Genomic DNA, 21,023 nt, shown 5'->3' on the forward strand with positions numbered 1-21,023 from the left:
AGATCATTTTCTCAATTTGGTAGTCACCAAAAAAAAAAAAGTTTTAAAAGTCTACCCTTGAAATGATATTTGCAAGAACAGCAAGGGTAAGCAGTAACCCAACCTCCAAAAAATACAGTTGTAAATCTTATAGCTGTAATACAGTTGTAAATCTTAAGACAGGTCAGGAATCCTAGACCCAGCCCTTACTTTGAACATCTGGCAGGCCTCAGGGAAATAATGGAGATTTGTGTCTGTAAAAGTCTTTGCAGATGCTCTAATGAAAAGGTGCCCTAAGAGGCCCAGAACAGTGGTATCACTACACTCACCACTGCAAACATGAAATCCTCCTCTGTCCCTCCCTGCCTTGCACCACGAGACTCGCGGCACACAAGGAGGCCTATGCAAGAACCTCTCGACATTTCCCTTAAAATGCGGTACTATAAGGACGCCTTTGGTGCTGGGCCTCCGTAAACACTGAGGGTACCGGATGTGGCCAGGCACACCTCAAAGTCTTGGCTCTCCAAAACCAGGGCCTGGTCGAGAGTCTTTTATTGGACACCGAGTTCCTGCGAATATCTCACTTTTCACACAGGCGCTGCCAATCCCTGCCCTCCAGTACCCTTCCTCAGCCTCCTGCCGCACTCTTGCCGCGAGGTGGGCGTCCCAAAGAGCTAAGGAGGAGGGTAAGGTTGGTTAGAGCGCAAGGGCCAAGGCCGCGGCCGCGAGGCCGTCCAAAACAGGCTACGGTCCTGCCGGTCCAGCCCCGGAGCCCGGCCGCCTGGCCCCGGCCCTAGCCTGGGCCAACGCGCCGCCGCCGCCGCCTATCAGCGGAGCGCAGGGGCGGGGCTGGCCGGCTCGGCGGCCAGGCCGGCGGGCGGGGGCGGGCGGGGACGGGCGGGGGACCGACCGCCTCGCAGCCCAGGCCGCCGCGCGCACACACCGGGCCCGGCTCCCGAGGGCGCCAGCGCGGCCCCGGGGAGCGCGAGGAGCCGGCGAAGCGCGCGGCCTGCCGTTGGCGGCCTGGTCCGCAGCGCTCTGCGCCCACCCGTCCCGGACGTGGGGCCCAAGCCCCCGTGAAGATGGTGTCCTGGATGATCTCCAGAGCTGTGGTGTAAGTGCCGCTCACGGCGCCCTGCAGCCGGCGCGAGGCCCAGGGGAGCTGTGGGAAGGGGAAGGAGCCGAGAGGAAAGGGAAGGCCTGGGCCTGGGCGGGGACGGGGTGGCCCGGCCTGGGGCCTGCCGTGGGGCCGGGGGAGCCCTCGGCCTCCTCACCTTGGTCCACGTCGCTGCGGGGCTCCCTGCGGCTGCCGAGGGCCTAGCTGCGGCGACTGCGGCTGCGACGGCGGCGGCAGCTGTGGCGCTGCTCGGCTGCGTGCGGCGCGGCGCCCCTGCTCCGGCGGCGCTGGGTGGGCAGGCGCTCAGGGCAGGCGGCGCGCGCTCCCCGCTTCTGCTCCCCGCGCAGCGCGGCACCGCCCTGCGGGCCCGGGAGCGGCGCGCCTCGCAGCTGCTCCCTGCGCAGGCTCCGCAGACGCCGAGCGCGGGAGGCTCCGCGATCCTCCCGAGGATGCGGTGGCAGTGCCGAGCCTTTGTATCCCGCGGCTGATGCGTTGCGGTGTCTCTCTTGGCGGCTGATTGCCATTCGGTCACGTGTGGTAGGAGGAGAGATTTGTCTAAAAACCCGAGACCGCTCCCAGTCCAGGATCCCTGGGAAGGGTCCTAGTTGTCCCAAGATTTGCAGCTTACCGAGAAAGGTGACACCCGGCTGCTCGCCTAGATCCCCGAATTCGGCCCTGTCTTGGCGGAAATATTTGCTAAGTGATTGAAAGGCTGTAGGTGCCTGTTGCCTTTGTTCAAACTATCGGTTCATTTCATTGTTCTACCAACAAGTGCTACAGGTCTGTAAGAAAAAAAATTCCTTGAGTTGTGGTGTTAATCGTGTAAATGTATTTGAATACAATTTAAACTGATTTTCTCTCATCCTCCCCATTTTACCCCTCTCCCCGATTTAAAAAAAAAAAAAAGTCACCAAGTAAACAATGACGTAGTTACAGCTAGGGTCTGTGAATTCATTATTCATCTCTGTAGTAGTGTTATCTCGGAAGGTTTCATAAAGGTATATGAAAAAATGTTTATGTGAGGGGGCAGGCTTCTCTGATTAGCTTTAGAATTTCGGAAAAATAACATTACCAGATTTTTTGTTGTTGTTGTTGTTAAAAGGAGCTAAATTTTCTGAGTTTGGTGTTTATTTTGTTTGGAAGTGAATTACTAGTCCTATTTAATCAGATTTGCAGCACAGCATTCAAAATTTTTCATTTGATTAAATTGCAAAGTTTCTAGTTTTAAAGCCTCAGAGCTTACTGTGTTCCCCTGTACAAAACTAAAAATCAAGATATAAACAAAAGGATACCGCAGATGCCTTCAGATTGTTTTTTAGCCTTTTCCTGGCCTCTCTTTTGAGTCTGTCATTTACCTAATCCAGGCATACCTTTCTTGACCTAGTAGATGTCTATCAACTGTTGTGTCCACACCTAGAAAATCAAGTGCCCTATTAAGAAGCTGTACTTTACAAAAAAAAAAAAAAAAAAAAAAGCCTCTGGATTTCTTTGACCAGTTCTTCAACTGACAGAAAATTGTGAAGCACTTTTAGACTTTTGTTTTTCATAATTGACAATACGAACGTCTGTTCTAGGTGCTACCTGTAACACAAAGGTCAGTAACACGTAGTTGATCATGGTCATTGACAGTTTGGGTGCACAGATATCTGCAGTACAGATCCAAATGTCAACTCTTACAAAAGTTACACCCAGTTGAATACCCAGTGTTGGACAAGGAAGGGATATCTGGTTGAGAAAAAGAAAAGGCAAGGGAGATTATGTTTCAGATGGGCCTTAAAAAATAGACAGGCCCAGTAGAGTGGCTCACACCTGTAATCCTAGCACTTTGGGAGGCCAAGGAGGGAAGATTGTTTGATCGCAAGAGTTAGAGACCAGCCTAGGCAACAGAGCAAGACCTTGTCTCCACAAAAAATGAAAAATTTAATTAGCCGGTCACAGTAGCTCACACCTGTTATCCCAGCTACTCAGGGACTGAGGAGGATCGCTCAAATCCAAGAGGTCAAGGCTGCAGTGAGCCGTGATCGTGATCGTGCCACCGCACTCCAACCTGGGCCACAGAGTGAGACTGTGCCTCAAAAAAACAAAAAAGAATGGACAGAATCGAGGCGGCCAAAGATGAAAAAGGAAAGGATTCCAGATATAGGGACCAGCGTGAGCCAAAGCCCAGAGGAGGAAAAGCCCAGATTAGTTACAGTGGGCGTGAGGGACTTGGGTGGGGAAAAAGCAAGCTGGAAAGATAGCCTGGGGTGTGTTTTCAAGAAAGAAGGGGTAAATGTTATAAGGCAGCAACAGCTTTGCTTTGGAAGATTCTCTGCCCTTCTGTGAAATTTTCCAATGGAGACCTGGAAAACAAGGAGACTCCTTAGGAGACTCCCTAACTGGAGAAAGGGGATTAAAGCCTCTTTGCAGTTAAAGTGCTTTAGCTACAGAATGTAAGGTTTGAGGCTAAAGACAGGGAACAGTAATGTGAGGAAGAAAATGTCATGAAAAGAAACGTGTTTCTCAAGTGTCAGGAACTGTTATTTTGTGAGCCATTAGCACATTAGAAAGCACACTTGTCAGAGAATATAAACATCATTCCATTTTTCTTATTTACTCAGTTTCTCTCTCTGAAAATGAAAGCGCAGTCACAGGATCTACACAAACTTGGAAACCTTTTTCACACCAGGAGGTAGAATTTACTTGATTCTTTCTAACTTACTGAGACAACCACCTCCTCCTGAGCAAGATCAGACCCTTCTCTCGACATGAACCTCTGGTAGCATGGGCAGGGAACCTCAATAACCAGAGCACCCTGTATGTAGAAGCACTTTGTCCCCAGATCCTGCACTTTAACACCGGAGAAATTAGCCCTGGACACCACTCTTTTTTTTTTCTTGAGACAGAGTCTCTCTCTGTCGCCCATGCTGGAGTGCAGTGGTGTGATCTCAACTCACTGCAACCTCCACCTCCCAATTCAAGCAATTCTCATGTCTCATGCCTCACCCTCCCAAGTAGCTGGGACTACAGGTGCGTGCCACCACGCCTGGCTAATTTTTTTGTATTTTTAGTAGAGACAGGGTTTCACCGTATTGGTCAGGCTGGCCTCGATCTCCTGGCCTCATGATCCGCCCACCTTCCTCTCTAAGTGCTAGAATTACAGCCATGAGCCACCGCACCTGGCCCTGGATACCACTCTTTACAGCTGTGTGGTCTTGGGCAGCATGCTAAACCCTTCTGAGCGTCAGTCTTCTTGCCTTTAAGTCATTATAATAAATACCACACGAGACTGTTGTAAAGAAAATTAGCCGGGCGTGATGGCGCACAGCTGTAGTCCTGACTAGTAGGGAAGCTGAGGCACTAGAATCACTTGAACCCTGGAGGGAAAGGTTGCAGTGAGCTATCGTGCCACTGCACTCCAGCCTGGGCAACAGAGCAAGATTCTGTCTCAAAAAAAAAAAGACTGTTGTAAAGATTAAATTAGTTTAACTAAAACGTGCAAGTGTGGTGCTTGGCATTGAGTGTGCACTTAAAACGTAATAGATATATAGATAGCTTTTTCATGAGGGAAGTGAGTAAAATGGTGTAGGAAGAAATATCACTGGATTGTTATCAAGAAACTTGGAATTCAGAACTGGCTTTGGTTACCTTAACGAGCTGAATGACCCTGAGGCAGTCTCTTACTGATTATAGACCTTGGTCCTATTTCTCAGAAGAGGCAAAGAGACCTGATAACCTCCAAGCTCTTTTGTCCAGCCTTAGCATTCTGTGATGATATGAAAGTATTTTTCCATTACTCACAGTCTGTTCAAACTCAGCTTACTTTAACATCAAGGCAAGATTGACAGGTTAGTTACCAATTTTTTTTTTTTTTTTTTTTGAGACGGAGTTTTTCTCTTGGTGTCCAGGCTAGAGTGCAGTGGCACGATCGTGACTCACTGCAATTTCCGCCTCCCGGGTTCAAGCAGTTCTCCTGCCTCAGCCTCCCAAGTAGCTGGGATTACAGGCGTGTGCTACCACGCCCAGCTAATGTTTGTATTTTTAGTAGAGACGGGATTTCACCGTGTTGGCCAGCCTGGACTTGAACTCCTGACCTCAGGTGATCCTCCTGCCTCGGCCTCCCAAAGTTCTGGGATTACAGGCATGAGTAGTTACCAATTTTTAAGGGATGGTAGTTTGAGATTACCAATGATGTTCCATTCATATATGATATCCGCACTTCACCTTTTGAAACATGACTCTCATAAGTTGAGGGAAATTCAGTTTTTCCCCTAACTTTTCTTAATTTGTTTTTATGATGTAGCATTGTAATTAAGATCAAGATTAAAGCTAGATTGCCAAATTCAACTATTAGCTCTGCCATTGATGTGTCATAACCTACCCCACGCGTTTAAATACATTAATATATGTAATGTCCATAGTCCAGCATCTGGCACATAGTAAGCATTCAGTAAATGCTAGTAGTAGTTATCAGAAAAATGAAAAACATGCTCTCCTAAAATCCCAGCATGCTGAATGTTTAAAGTATCTTCAATACACATTTTTTGTTTGAATCACTTTGTGTGTAGGTAACATAATTTTAATTAGAATATAGTAAAAATGTGATACTATTCTTTATTATATTGTAAGCATATTCTATGTTGCTCTGAAATCTTATAAGCATCTTCTATGTTGCTTTAAAATCTTATTTAATATCTTCTGTTTGATCAGGCCAGTATTGTTTTCTTAGCCATTCATCTACTTGTATTTAATTTTACATTTAGATAATTTCTAATATTTCATTATTGTAAGTAATGCTGCAATGCAATTATAATGCTATAATGGACATTATATATACTTCTTTTGAAGTACGTATTTCTTTGGGATAAAAATACAAGAGGAATATTTCTGAGTCAAACACTGAATATTTCTATGATCATTGATACAAATTGCCAAATTGCTTTCTAAAAGAATATTAATATTTTACATTGCTAGCAGCAATGTATGAGTACTTTCTTTATCACAATGTAGCCAGAATCAGAAGTTTTAATTTTTTAATACTTTACCAATAAATATAACATATCTCATTGTTTTCTTTTGTATTTTATCAGCACGGTTGAATGCTTGTCCAGATTTTTATTAACTATATATATTGTGCATATAGTATGTATATACTTTGCCCTTTTATCTCTTGGTTACTTGATAATTTACTTGTTTTGTCTGAGCTTTTTAGATAATAAAGGAATTAACCTTTTCTTTTTTTTTTTTTTTTTTTTTTGAGACGGAGTCTCGCTCTGTCTCCCAGGCTGAAGTGCAGTGGCGCGATCTCGGCTCACTGCAAGCTCCGCCTCCCGGGTTCACGCCATTCTCCTGCCTCAGCCTCCCGAGTAGCTGGGACTACAGGCGCCCGCCACCGCGCCCGGCTAATTGTTTGTATTTTTAGTAGAGACGGGGTTTCACCGTGGTCTCCATCTCCTGACCTTGTGATCCGCCCACCTCGGCCTCCCAAAATGCTGGGATTACAGGCGTGAGCCACCGCGCCCGGCAGGAATTAATCTTTATTGCATGTGATATTTCATGCAAATGTGTTTCTCAATCTAATTTCAGTTTTCTTTTAGGTATTTTATTCTTGGTTGCATAGAGAGTTTATAGTTTCAATATAGTTCGCCTTGTTTGTTTTTCATTTTGTGATTTCTTGATCATTTCTAAATGTAAAATTAGGTACTACAGATATTTGATAAGTACTTTCTTATGTAGAATTGGGTTAATTTGGAGACTTCCTTTTTAATTCTATATATCTATATTTCCCTTTTTACAATGATAATACATTTTTTTTACCTTAATTTAATTGTCTGGCAGTACTCGTAAAACCCGCAATTACTTTTCTCTAATTGATCGTCTTCATTTATATTGGATGCTATAATGGATATCTTCAGAAACTAAATTACACACCTTAAAAACCATACTTCAGCAGTTTCCCCCCTTCTTTTCAGCTTCATCTCTTTTCCTCCTCTACTAGATCTTTCTCAACAGCATACCAACGTGCTATTATTTCTCTCACCTTAAAAAAAATCTTTTAACCTACTATACTTTTCATCTTTTCACCCCATTTCTCTCTGTATCTTTAAAGCAAAACTTCCTCAAAAGAATAGTCCAAGCCAGGCACAGTGGCTCACGCTTGTAATCCCAGCACTTTGGGAGGCTGAAGCGTGCAGATCGCCTGAGCCCAGGAGTTCGAGCCCAACCCAGGCAACCTGGTGAAACCCCATCTCTACAAAAAAATACAAAAATAAATAAAAAATAAAAATTAGCTGGGTGTGGTGGTACATGCCTGTAATCCGGACTACAATGGATGCTGAAGTGGTAGAATCACTTGAGCCTGGGATGTTGAGGCTGCAGTGAGCCATGAGCATGCCACTGCACTCCAGCCTGGGCAAAAGAATGAGACCTTGTCTCAAAAAAAAAAAAAGAATTAAAAAAAAAAAAGATAGTCTATACACCATCTTCAGTTTCTTTCCTTCAGGGTACTCTGGAACCCATATGTTTAGACTTCTCTCTCCTTCCACTTCACTGAAATTGCCCTTCTCAGATCAACAGTGACTGCCACTTGGCCAAATTGTTTAGTCCTCATCTGACTTAGCAGCAGCTTTTGATACAATTGCTCACTTTCTCCTTGAAGTATTTTCTTCACTTGGTTTCCAAGAAACCTTGCTTTTTTGTTGTTTTCTTTGTAACTCACCGGCCACTCCCTTCTCAGCCTACCTGGCACATTTCTCCACGTTCCCTGACTTCTTGAAGTTGTTAAAGTTGGCATGTCAAGGGGATCAGTCCTTAGACCATTTTCTCTTTTCTATTTGTAGTCCTTTAAGGATTCCCATTAATTTACATTTCCAACCCAGATCTCTCTGCTGAACTCTGTGATCATATTTTCAGCTGCGTTCTTCATTCCACTTGGAAACACCTGAAAGTCAGGCCGAACTTAAGACATCCAAAACTAGGCTCTTGAGCTTCCTTCCCCATCTGGCTCCTCTGGCAGCCTTCCCCTACTCTGTTAATGGCAGCTCCACCTTCTAGCAGCTCAGGCCAAAGACCTTGGGATCATACCATCCTTGATTCCTCTCTTTCTCTAGTTCCCTGCATTGAATCCACAAATCTTGTTGACTCTGCTTTCAAAATAGATCCTGTACTCACCACTTTTACATATACCATTCTAGTCCAAGCCAACATCATCTCTGAAATATGTTGTAGTAGCATAGCTTCCTGTGTCTGCCCTTGTCCCTCCTCCACAGCAGCCAAAATAGTCCTGTTGAAACCCAGGTCAAGTCACGTGACTCATCTGCTTACAACCCTCTGATGACTTCCTTCCTCACTCAGGGAAGCCAAGTCCTTATGATAGTCTACAAACAGGAAATGATCTGGACTTTTTTTCCATCTCAAACCTTTGTCTCCACCTGCCCGCTGCCGTTAACTCCAGCCACAGTGGTCTCTGGACTCCTCTAACACACTTCTTACCTGAGAGCCTGGGCACTTGATGGCCCCTGCCTCAGTACACTTCCCACTGATAGCGTCCTGCCTCATTCCCTCGCTTCCTTCAGGTGTTCGCTTTCTCAGTGACACCAGCACTCCTGCTTTCCTTCCCTGCTCCGTTGTCTGTAGTATTTGGTACTTCACTTCTTTAATGTATCATCTGTCTTCTCCAACTAGAAAATAGTCTCCATGAGGGAGGCCTTTTCTCTGATATGTTCATTGCACACAAAAGAAGCTCAATGAATATTTTCTGCAGTAAGAGAATGAAAATAATGAATGTGAACTATAAATTACAGAACTATTGATAGTAAATATTATGCCTCATGAATTTGGGGACTGCCTTTTCTCCCTCCTCCAGAGCTTATTTCACAATTAATTTTTCTCATGAAAGCTGCAGTGAATGAATTATTTGGAAAGAGAGACTGAAAGGATTGCAGCATTGAATAAAAGTTTTTTTCACTAATGAGCCTCTTTCCAGACACACTTATTCCAGATAGGGAAAAGAGAAAAGCCTCTGCATTTGTACTGTTACTAAAAACAACCTCTTTCAGCCTTGGTAACCTAGCTAAAATTGTTTTGGAGATGGATAGGGAAGTAGGATTGGATACCTTAACAAATATAGGAAAGAAAATAGAATAATATGACTGGAAGTGAATGTCATTCTTGTATTTATTTAATTTATTGATTTTAGAGACAGGGTTTCACTCTGTCACCCAGGCTGGAGTTCAGTGCAGTGACATGATCCTAGTTCACTGGAGCCTCAAACTCCTGAGCTCAAGCAATCCTCCTACCTCAGCCTCCCAGGTAGCCAGGACTAGAGGCATGCGCTACCACACCCAGCTAATTTTTTTGTTTTACTTTTGTAGAGATGGGCATCTTGCTATATTACCCAGGCTGGTCTCTAACTCCTGACCTCAAGCATTCCTACCACCTTGGCCTCCCAAAGTGCTGGGATTATAGGTTTGAGCCACTGCCCCAGCCATGAATGTCTTTTTTTTTTGAGACTGAGTTTCGCTCTTGTTGCCCAGGCTGGCATGCAATGGTGCGATCTTGGCTCAATGCAACCTCCACCTCCTGGGTTCAAGCAATTCTCCTACCTCAGCCTCCCAAGTAGCTGGGATTACAGGTGGCCACCACCATGCCCAGCTAATTTTTGTATTTTTAGTAGAGACGGAGTTTCACCATGTTGGCCAGGCTGGTCTCGAACTCCTGACCTCAGGTGATCCACCTGCGTTGGCCTCCCAAAGTGCTGGGATTACAGGCGTGAGCCATCGCACCCTGACGAATGTCATTTTTATATTCATCTTTGCTATAATATAGCAAGAGAATATACCATTTGTTAGGGTATATGTTTGTTAAGTTTATGATAGGATTAATGAAAAACATCCTAATTTTTAAATCTTTATGGAAGTTTGAGGGCAGTCACAATTATATGAGTGATATTTTTCTTCCTTTATATGTGCTTTAAATTTTTTAACTGGTTATAAAATCTCAATGATATCTAAAATATTTTCTTTCAATTAGGTTAAGGTAGATTTTGTCTTTACCATTTTTTATGAGATCCATATGTGAATAGCTTATGTGTTCATGAGTTGTATCTAGGAATAAGATATTTACATTGCTGTTAGACAATGAGAAATAAGGTAAATAGGAACAATGATGTTTTTAAGAAAATTGAAAAGTTGACATTTAAAAAATATATGTAGGAAATGTCCTGTAAGAGGTCATCTTTTCTGTCTTCTTTCATTAAGAAAGAAAACACGTTCTAAACTATTGGGTCTTGTTTTCACTGCATGGGCTAGAACTTCCAACAAGATTCCTTTATTAGCCTGCATTTCAGAAACAATTTACTTTTGTCCATTTTTTGTTACTGCTGCTCTGTTAGCTATTTCTTTTTCCACTGTATTTTAAACCCTTTTAGGATGGAGATTTTTATATTCTTTACTTTTGGTATAGATGAAACTGTTCAAATAAATGGTATATTACAACAACAGTGGCATAAATGAGTATTTTAAATATCTTAAAAGAAGTATATTATTGTTTTGATCATTTCATGGAAAAAGATTACTGTTGATTCATAACAGAACATGAGCTTACTTTTATGTCATTGATTACACATTTGCACTAAACTAATCCTTTCATACAACTTTTGAGATAAATGAGGTTAAAGATAAAAATTTTTGTTATAAAATTTTTCATGTTTACAAAACTTAACTGTTAAGGGTTTATGCATACTTATCCCTATTACTGAAGTAAATTTACCAGTTTCGGTCATGTTGTTATATTTACAGAGGCCACTATGACTGAAAGTCAGACGAGATGGCATACTCACTAAAATACTGTGAACAAGGAAAACAGTAGCAATCAGGATGGAATTATCCAACAGTGGTTAGAGATTATTTTATGTAATGAGTAGACCAGCTAACGTTAGAATGTTATATAGCCATTCATAATTATTTTCAAAGTACTTTTCATTTCATTGAAGATCCTTTTAATATGTCACAGTTTCTTGACCTCAGCATTATTCATATTTTTGAGTGGATAATTCTCTGTTGTGAGAGACTGTCCTATGCATTGTGGTATGTTTAGCAGCATCCACCAGTTATGACAGCCAAAAATGGCTCCAGATATGGAATTGACATATGTCACCTAGTGGGCAAAACTGCCACTGGTTGGGAACCACTGTGTTGAGTAAAAAGGGAAGAAAATAAATATATGGAGAGGGCATGAGGCTTAAAACTGTACTGTCCCATATGGTTACTTGTGGCTGTTTAAATGTAAATTTAAAAAAATTAAATTTCTCAATACACTAGCCACATTTCAAGTGCTCAGTAGCTATGTGAATGCTTATCTTATTCTGTGCTACCTTGCTGGGCAGAATAAAAATAGAACATTTTCATCATCACAGAGTTCTGTTGAAGTGATCCCTTACAAGATATAGTCCGCCCAGCATCTCCACCTGAAAATGGCTGTTATTTTCTATTTGCTGCTTCTATGTATTTTATGAGAGAAATTCTATAATGATATTTGGAAATTCACAAGTATCTTAGGATAGCTGTGGCTTCAGAATTTTCTATATAAAAATACTGTTGCTACTTGAAGAAAATAAATTACTGTTGCTGATCAATCTGTCACAATCTTTTTTATTATTTCAAAATTCCTATTTTCATGTTTACAGAGAATTTCTAAAAATTAATGAAAACTACTGATATAGTACTTTGAAAATTTTTTTTATACTCATATATTCTGCACATCAGGTACTATATTCTATACTTTTTAGCCTGTAAATGAAGTATGACTTACAAGTTATAGTTTTCCTGGTCTTAGAATTTATTAAGACATTAGGATTGAAATACAGAGCTGAAGGTTATCACTATGTTGCTTTTCTTAACAACAGCGTAATTGACTCTGCAGAATCAAAACTATCAAGCAAGTCATAAAAGTAAAAGTCATAGGACAAATATAACCATAATAGGTTTATGCTAACCAATAATTCAAAACATAATCTTAGGAAATATTCAGATATATTAATACGGAGAGCATTAGCACTTTCAAGTAATGATGTGTTCATTTTAGGAAAGAATTATTTTCACAAACAAAGCATTCTGCTATGGAAATTTCATTAACCTTTTATTTTTATTTATTTATTTTTGAGACAGAGTCTCGCTCTTTTGCCCAGGCTGGAGAGCAGTGGCACCTGCCTCCCGGGTTCAAGCAATTCTTTTGCCGCAGCCTCCCGAGTAGCTGGGACTACAGGTTGTGCCACCATGCCCAGCTAATTTTTGTATTTTTAGTAGAGACAGGATTTCACCATGTTGGCCAGGCTGGTCTTGAACTCCTAACCTTGCCATCCACCCGCCTTGGCCTCCCAAAGTGCTAGGATTACAGGCGTGAGCCACCGCGCCCAGCTCCTCATTAACTTTTTATAATGTCACATTTCTAGGAAATGTATGAGTTGTGGGGCTGATACAGCCAAGTACGACAAACTGGGTCGCTTAAACAACTGATTTTTATTGTCTCACAGTTCTGGAGTCTAGAAACCAAGACCAAGGTGTGGACAGGATTGGTTTCTTCTGAACCTGAGGGCTGTGGGGCAGAATCTGCTCGTGGGTCTCCCTGAGCCTCGGGTGGTTTGCTGGCCATCTTTGAGTTGTAGATGCATCACCGTGATCTCTCCTTTCATCTTCACGTGGTGTCCTCCCTTTGTGCATGTCTCTGTGTCCAAATTTTCTCTTGTTATGAGGGAACAAGTCATATTGAATTAGTCATATTGGACACCCTAATTAGCTCATTTTAACTTGATTACTATCTCTGTAAAGACCCTATCTCCAAATACAAGGTCACATCCTGACCTTGTAATGGGTAAGGTCCCCAACATACATGATGAGGAGGGGGGCACAATTCAATCCCTAACAATCTCTTTTTCATATCCTGAGAAAATTAACGTGCCAAGGAACAGTTTTAGGGATTGGATTAGAAAAGGAGAAAAAAGGCCGAACGCAGTAGCACACACCTGTAATCCCAGCACTCTGGGAGGCCGAGGCGGGTGGATCACGAGGTCAGGAGATTGAGACCATCCTGGCTAACACCGTGAAACCCCATCTCTACTAAAAATACAAAACATTAGCCGGGCATGGTGACCGGCGCCTATAATCCCAGCTACTCGGGAGGCTGAGGCAGGAGAATGGCGTGAACCCGGGAGGCGGAGCTTGCAGTGAGCCGAGATCGTGCCCAGCCTGGGGAGGGAGGCTCCGTCTCAGGAAAAAAAAAAAAAAAAAAATCTGGAGTTCCAGACCAGCCTGGGCAACATGGTGAAACCCTGTCTCTACAAAAAGTACAAAAATTAGCCGGGCATGATGGCATGCGCCTGTAGTCCCAGCTACTCAGAAGGTTGAGGTGGAAGGATCCGTTGAGCCCAGGAGGTAAAGGCTGCAGTGAGCTAGGATCGTGCCACTATACTCCAGCCTGGGCAACAGAGGGAGACCCTGTCTCATAAAAAAGAAAAGGAGAAAAAAAGTCTGACAAACTAATTGTCTTAATATAATTTTAGAGTCATCACATGGGGAAGGGGGCAGATTTTTCTGTTACTGTGAAACCAAGGTTAAAGGTAGATCTTATAAGGAAGCCAGTTTTATTCAATATATTGAGGAAAACTTTATAACATCTAAAATTGTTCAACTTTGAGACTGCCAACCTCATGATTGCAGTGGCATAAGGTAGGGTAGAAACATCACTAGAGGCATAAAGGTAGGGTAGAACCCTAGTTGAAGATCTTAAACTATACTTCTTTTATGTTTCCCATGGTGGATCAGAGATAAAATTTGGAATGCACTTTCACCAAAACTGTGAAGTGGGCAAACTGACTCTGTTTAACCTTGAAGAGGCCCACAGGAACCACAAGCCTAGTCATTCTTGAGAGTTGACATAAAGAAAGTGCAGATATGGGAATAAAATAGAATATTTGGTGATACTTGCCTAATGGATACCATTATTGTCATGATCAGTTCTTCACTGCTTTGTGGCTGTGGTCTTTATTTTCTGCTTAGGGAGCTGATCAGTATCAGTATTGCTGAACATGCTTCCAAGTTGTTCATTCAGTATTTTTTATTTGCATTATATTTTTAGCTATTAATTTTCATCAACCATATATTTTTCTGGTTTTCTGAAATACAGAGACTTTCTGTTTTAACTTTGTGTACCTAAGTTAATTTTGCAAATAGAAATGATAATGATTTTAGGATGTTTAATGGATCGTGAGTGAATGAAAGTACTCTATAAAGATATACCTACCTGTAAGTCCACATGAGAGAGCCTTAGAAGTATGTAAATCTCTTTTTTGTTTTTTGTTTTTTTTTTGAGACAGAGTCTTGCTCTGTCTCCCAGGCTGGAGTGCAGTGGCGTGATCTCGGCTCACTGCAACCTCTGCCTCCCGGGTTCAGGAAGCTCTCCTGCCTCAGCCTCCCGAGTAGATGGGATTACAGACGCCCACCACCATGCCAGCTAATTTTTTGTATCATTAGTAGAGAAAGGGTTTCACCATGTTGGCCAGGCTGGTCTCAAACTCCTGACCTCAAGGTGATCTGCCCACCTCGGCCTCTCAAAGTGCTGGGATTACAGACATGACCCACCGAGCCTGCCCTGGAACTTAAAGAACCTGAAAATATTAAGGTGTGAAATAAAGTTATATGAGAAAAATAGTCTGAAAGTTCTGTGTAGAGATATTCTAAAAAAAATCTGATCTTTCCTTGCAAGTAAAAATGAGAAATTTACATTGGAAATAAACCTTTTTTGTCCGCAAAGATTATGCTTATTATGACAAAATAATTCCTAAGAATTTCTAGATCTTATGTCTTGAAGTATTATTTTTTATTATTATTATTTGTTTTTTAGAGACAGGGTCTCCCTCTGTTGCTCAGGCTGGAGTGCAGTGGCACAATCATAGTTCACTGTAACCTCAAATCCCTGGACTCCAGCTATCCTCCTGCTTCCGCCTCCTAAGTAGCTAGAATTGTAGGCACACACCACCACACACAGCTAATTTTTTATTTTTTGTAGAGATAGGGCCTTGCTATGTGACCCAGACTGTTCTTGAACTCCTGGCCTCAAGTGATCCTCCTTCCTTGGTCTCCCAAAGTGATGGAATTACAGGCATCAGCGACTACAACCAGTTTTGAATATTTTATGTAGTAAATGGGATGCAAATACTGCCTTGTTTCAATTGGTTTCCTATAACTTTAAGATACCGCTGTATTGTCTTTCTGTAAATCTGTACCCAGTTGCCTCAGATTTTTGCTGGTGACCAATTCTTACAGTGCTTTAACTAAAATAGCTCACTTAAAACTGGGATCAGAAAAATATAGGCTAGTAAACCATTTTAAGAGTAATGGTTACAACAGAGACCTTGAGTTCCTGAATGACTGAGAAATATAAAGGAAATACTGAAAATGAAATGACCTATAACCCTGCAAGTGACACTGCCTAGACACACTTTTTAAGTGTGTGATGAGGGCAGGAACTGTATGAGAAAGGAAAGCAGTCAGTTTTTTCCTTTGAGGACTTCAATTATGCTCTCCCACTTCAAAGTATGCCATCACTGTCACTTCGCCTCTCTTTTATTCTTTCCTCACCTTTATCTCTGGGTTTTTCTTTTTCCTTCATTCTCAATAAAAGTAGGAAGAGAATGGTATGGTCTCTGTCATGTGAAGAAAAATAACAATTTTTACGGATTAGAAATATAATCTATTGTTTCCAAACTAACAGAAGAGAGGAAAGGAGGCTAAAGAGATACTGAAGGCCAAAATAAAGGGGTCAAGTAGGTGAGAGAGATATAACGGGAAAAAAAGATGGTAGAAATGGGTTCAAATATATCAATAATAACAATAAATGTCAACAGATTATATCTTCCTGTTAAAAGACAGACTAAAATACTGGAGGGAAAAGAACTATAAAGTATAAAACATGATTGAAATATAAAAGGATATATCTGAATAAATGTATAGTTTATGTTAATTGGTCAATATTAATTAATGATTATCAGTCCTCCTAAAACGTCTTTAAATTTAATGGAATTCCAACAGGATTTTTATTGTTGTTTTCATGGAACCTGATAGGCTAATTACCTATAAAGTTCATACGAAAGAGTAAAAGCCCCAGAATCAATAAGACAACTGTGAAGAACAAGGAATAAAGACTTCTACTATTACATATCGTGATTTATTATAATGTAGGAATTAATGACAGTGTAGTATTGTTGCTGTGATTGACAGTAGACTTAATAGAACATATAACAAATCCAGAAATTAACCCAAGCTTGCAAGGAATCTGATATGACAGTGGTAGAATTCAAAATCAATGGGAAAGTATAGCTAACTTAATAAATAGCGTTGGGATAATTGGTTATCTCTCAGAAAAAAATAAAATAAAATAAAGATCTTTACTACACAGCAGACTCAAAAATAAATCGTAAGTGTATTATCTGCCCAAGTGTAAAAACTACAGCACTTAAACTTTTGGAAGAAAAGGTAAGAGAATATCACAACTTGGTAGAGAAGAATTTTTTAGACCCTACAACAAACCATGGAGGAAGCAACAGATATATTTGTCTACATGTTTTATAGCCTACCATGTATCCGATGCTCATTCTGTGTCAAGCATTATTCTAAGCAGTTTCAAACTAATTTGTTTCTGTCTCACAACCATCATCATGATACAGGTACTGCTGTTGTGTTCATTTCACCAATGAGAAACCTCAGGCTTAGAAATGTGAAATAACTTGCCCAAAGTGGTCACACAGCTGCCAAGTAGCAAAGCTATGTGGCAGTCTAGCTGCAGACATAGACCCTAATGTGCTATAATTTACACCTGTTATTTTAAGTCCTCCTTGTTGAGATAGAATTTATATACAATAATTTCTAAGTGTTTCATCAAATGTGTACACTCCCATATCATCACCCTATCAAGATTCAGTTTACATTGTCCACAATGGTGGTTGAATGTCCATTTCCATTAGATTCACCATTCCTGATAAAAATTTTATCTCTGTCTGTGTGAAAAGTATCTAAATTATTTAAAATATCCTCAGGATATGGAATTTTAAAAGCTAATTAGAAACTCATATTGCTGCTTTCTCAATTCCTTTCTAACTTGGGGCAAGGAAGGAGGGTGCAATGGGAGAAGCCAGCACTAGAATTGTTGCCCAATGAGAGTAAAAACTGTCAATAGTTACATATTACATACTGTCAATAGTTAGATAACTAACAAAGGATAATAATCAGAAGAGAAAAAGAATTATTTAAAATCAGTAAGAAAAAAAGATAACCTAAAAAGAAAAGTGGACGAATGAACTGGTATCTCATAGAAGAGGAAGCCAATGGCAACTAGACATATAAAAAGATAGACAAAACTCATTAGTTTTCAAGAAAATGTAAATTATAACCACATTGAAATTCCATTTCACACTTACTAGATTGCAAAAATTAAGAAGTCTGAAAATACCAAGTGTTGGCAAAGATGTGTAGAGCAACAGGATTCTTTTCATGATGCCAGTAGGAGAGTAAGATGCTGGAACTGCTTTGGAAAACAATTTGGCCTTAACTTACAGTGTTAATCATTCACATACCCTATAACCCAGTAATTCCACAACTAGCTATATACCATCAAAGAAATTTGGCATATGCATCAAGAGACATTTGCAAGGATATTTATAGGAAAATTCTTAAAGCAAAAGTCTATGAAAAATAATAGTTTACGCGGACAGAAGAATTGGTAAGTAAACATTGGTTTATGTACAAAATGGAATATTATACAACAGGAACTACCACTTAGAAACCTCAACTTAGACGACCGTTAGGAAAGTTATAGTGTGTGGTTTTTTAAAAAAAGAAAAAAAAAAGCAAGCCAGATATGATTACCTCCTTGGTATGAAAGCATTTTAAAGGCCCTATCATAGGCAAAACTGAACAATGTGTACTTTAATAATGTATATATACATATATATATTTAGCAAATCTATTTTTCGGAAAAGACAATAATGAGAAATTTTAGGATGGGGTTAGCTCTGGGAGTCTGGGAGAGGAAAGGGATCTGGAACAATGGTAATTGATATTCTGCTTCTTAAGTTGGATACTGGATTCACTGGGCTCATTTTACTATGCTTCATAACTTAGAAGTGTGTGTCATATATTCTTTTCCTTTGATCAATGATTACATTAAAAACATGTTTCACACTTGCAGTGCGTCAGGACCAAGATATCTACAGTAACTAAAGGGGCGAGCTTAGACAAGCAGGGAGCAGATAGCAACGGAAAGGAGAGGCTGATCCTGTCCCAGCCCATATGCTTCTTGCTGGTGTAGAGGCCAGTTTCAGTGCTGAGCCAGGCCACAGATGGAGGCAGGGAAGGGGCTGCACCTGTCATGATGAGTATGTGAACAGAAGGCCAAAACCTCTATGAAATCGCCAGGCAGGCTGTCTCTTGTCCTTTCTTTTTCTCAAAGCTGGTATGAATCCAAAGAAGAATGTCCAATTTCTTATTTACCCAAGGGATTTTTGAGGTTCTGGAAGTAAATACGTAGATAGCCACTTAAAAGCTTTCTTCCCGCCCCCCCCCCCCCCGATTTTTTTGTCTATTCAGGTAACAGTTGTTTTCTTGTCTATTCATTTGATATATGGGATATTGCTATAAAAAGAAACTCAATGTCTAAAAAATGTGTAAATTAATGTGCCTGCACTATAGCTCCTTCCAGTTTAAGACAGGCCTAAGAGATAGTGTTGATATTGAAATGTAGAATAATATTCTTCACTCAACAGCTTCTGCTTCATATTTTTAATGATATTTCTTGCCTATTTTGTTAGTTTAGCTGATCAAAAAAATGTCACATTGCTTGAAACTCCGTAATACATACATAAGAGTAATTTAAATTTTTGAGTTCTATTTCAGAGCAATTCCCCACAATTAGAAAGAATATAACATTAGCCCAGAATCTAGATGGTTCTAAACCTATCAGTGGGAGATAACATCTAATATTAACATTTTATACTTGATGTGTAGCTCTGATTCTTTATGCACACAGACTGTCATTTATATAAGATGAGGAAAATCGGCCGGGTGCAGTGGCTCACACCTGTAATCCTGGCACTTTGGGAGGCCAAGGTGGGTGGAACACCTGAGGTCAGGAGTTTGAGATCAGCCTGGCCAACGTGGCAAAACCCCGTCTCTACTAAAAATGCAAAAATTGGCTGGGTGTGGTGGCACATGCCTGTAATCCCAGCTACTTGGGAGGCTGAGGCAGGAGAATTGCTTGAACCCAGGAGGCAGAGGTTGCAGTGAGCCAAGATCAAGCCACAGCACTCCAGCCTGGGCGAGAGAGCAAGACTCCATCTCAAAAAAAAAAAAAAGATGAGGAAAATGAACATTATTAAATGGTGAGTTTTCCATGTGTGTTTTCCATGTGGTCAACATTGCTGTGGGGGTGATCTGGCTAAGACATCTGTCACCTACTGATAGCCAGGATTTATTTGGCTTGTGAGACTGTCCCCTTGCTTCTTTGTCATTCCATGTGCTGTACTCACTTTATCAGTAGAGGACATTCACAGCCTCACTGCCCCTCAAGAACATAATCATGAGACATTAACTAGTAGATTTGCAGATCTGTTCATAAAGATTTCTAGTTCAAGAATTCAGAGTAACTAAATTTACTAGATTTCACTTGAAAAGTTATCTATACCTGTACTGCACTCCTACAGTTGCCCAGAAATACCGACAGATTGCCAACTTTAGGTTAAATAACACCTTTTTGTGTGTGTGAAGAATGCTAGTCTACAAATGGGCCCTGAAATCAGTGACCATTTACTTCTTTTAGTCCTAACCAGGTTCTTGTTTTACTAGGGTCTTATGGGTTTATTATAGGTTTATTAGGGTCTTATGTTTTACTAACATTTAATTTCTCAAGCCAATCCTAAAACTTTCTGATAAACAGGCAAAATTTTCTAACCATATTGACCCTTTGAATTTTGTAAGATAGGATAATTTACAATTACAGCTTTGAGCCAGAACAGTTTTATAGCTTTACCAATGTTGAAAATTGATGCTGTCATTTAATTTCAAAAACATGGTTGATAGACCATATATTTTTCATGTAACTTTAAGCTCTTAGAAAATCTTAAGAATCCAGGTACAGTGGTGTGTACCTATGGTCCCAGCTACTCGGGAGGCTGAGGCGGGAGGCTTTCTTGAGTCTAGCAGTTCGAGATCAGCCTGGGCAAGGCTAGCAAGACCCCATCTCTTTAAAAAAAATGTTAAATTATATTCACTGTTACTGAACACATGATAAATTAAGACTATCCATTGTCATAGAGATGCTTTGGGTTCTTCATGTAGAATTAGAGCTTACAAAGTGTTATACAATATTTAAAAGCTTTAAAAATCCTTTCTCAGACTTCACTGCCGAAGATTCTGATTTAATTGATCTGGGATGGCACCTGGACATGGTTTTTTGCTAAAAAAATTCCCCAGGTGATTGGGTTGAAAAACATTACACTAGAGGATATGAGTGAAAACCTGGTAATGATTTTTTGAGAAATAGTAGTGTAGTGTCAGGAAACAGTCACAGAGCTGAGCTGCCAAATATTGTTACCATTTTAAAACAAGGCAACAAAAATTGTAAAATATTCTCGGTTCGATTTTCAGTGACTTGATGATATTAAAACAAGAAAATTTGAGCATCTAAAAATTATCTGAAGCTTAACAATAAGCAACATTAGTGGCCTATAAGGAAGTGATCTTTCCAGACAAACTTGGTTGGTCTTTTAAGATTGAATTACAGAAGTATTAGGAGAAAAGAATATAGTAGATGGACTGTCTGGATTTTATTGCAACATTCCCTACAGTACCTCATGAAATTCAACTTGGAAATGCATTTTATATTTCCAGTTAGTATGAGAACA

General features: G+C 40.7%; 1 protein-coding gene across 1 annotated transcript in view; it reads left to right on the forward strand.

Annotated features, from left to right (window-relative positions):
* Positions 1-915: 915 nt before the first annotated feature.
* LOC105466227 (receptor accessory protein 3) overlaps positions 916-21,023 on the forward strand; it is a 102,297-nt gene continuing 82,189 nt past the window's right edge. The window contains exon 1 of the mRNA XM_071069620.1: positions 916-1,093. Within this exon, the coding sequence (XP_070925721.1) occupies positions 1,062-1,093 (32 nt within the window). The 5' untranslated portion in view covers positions 916-1,061. The remainder of the gene's footprint in view (positions 1,094-21,023) is intronic.

The sequence above is a fragment of the Macaca nemestrina genome, chromosome 9, assembly GCF_043159975.1.
Source record: "Macaca nemestrina isolate mMacNem1 chromosome 9, mMacNem.hap1, whole genome shotgun sequence".
Classification (NCBI taxonomy): Eukaryota; Metazoa; Chordata; class Mammalia; order Primates; family Cercopithecidae; genus Macaca; species Macaca nemestrina.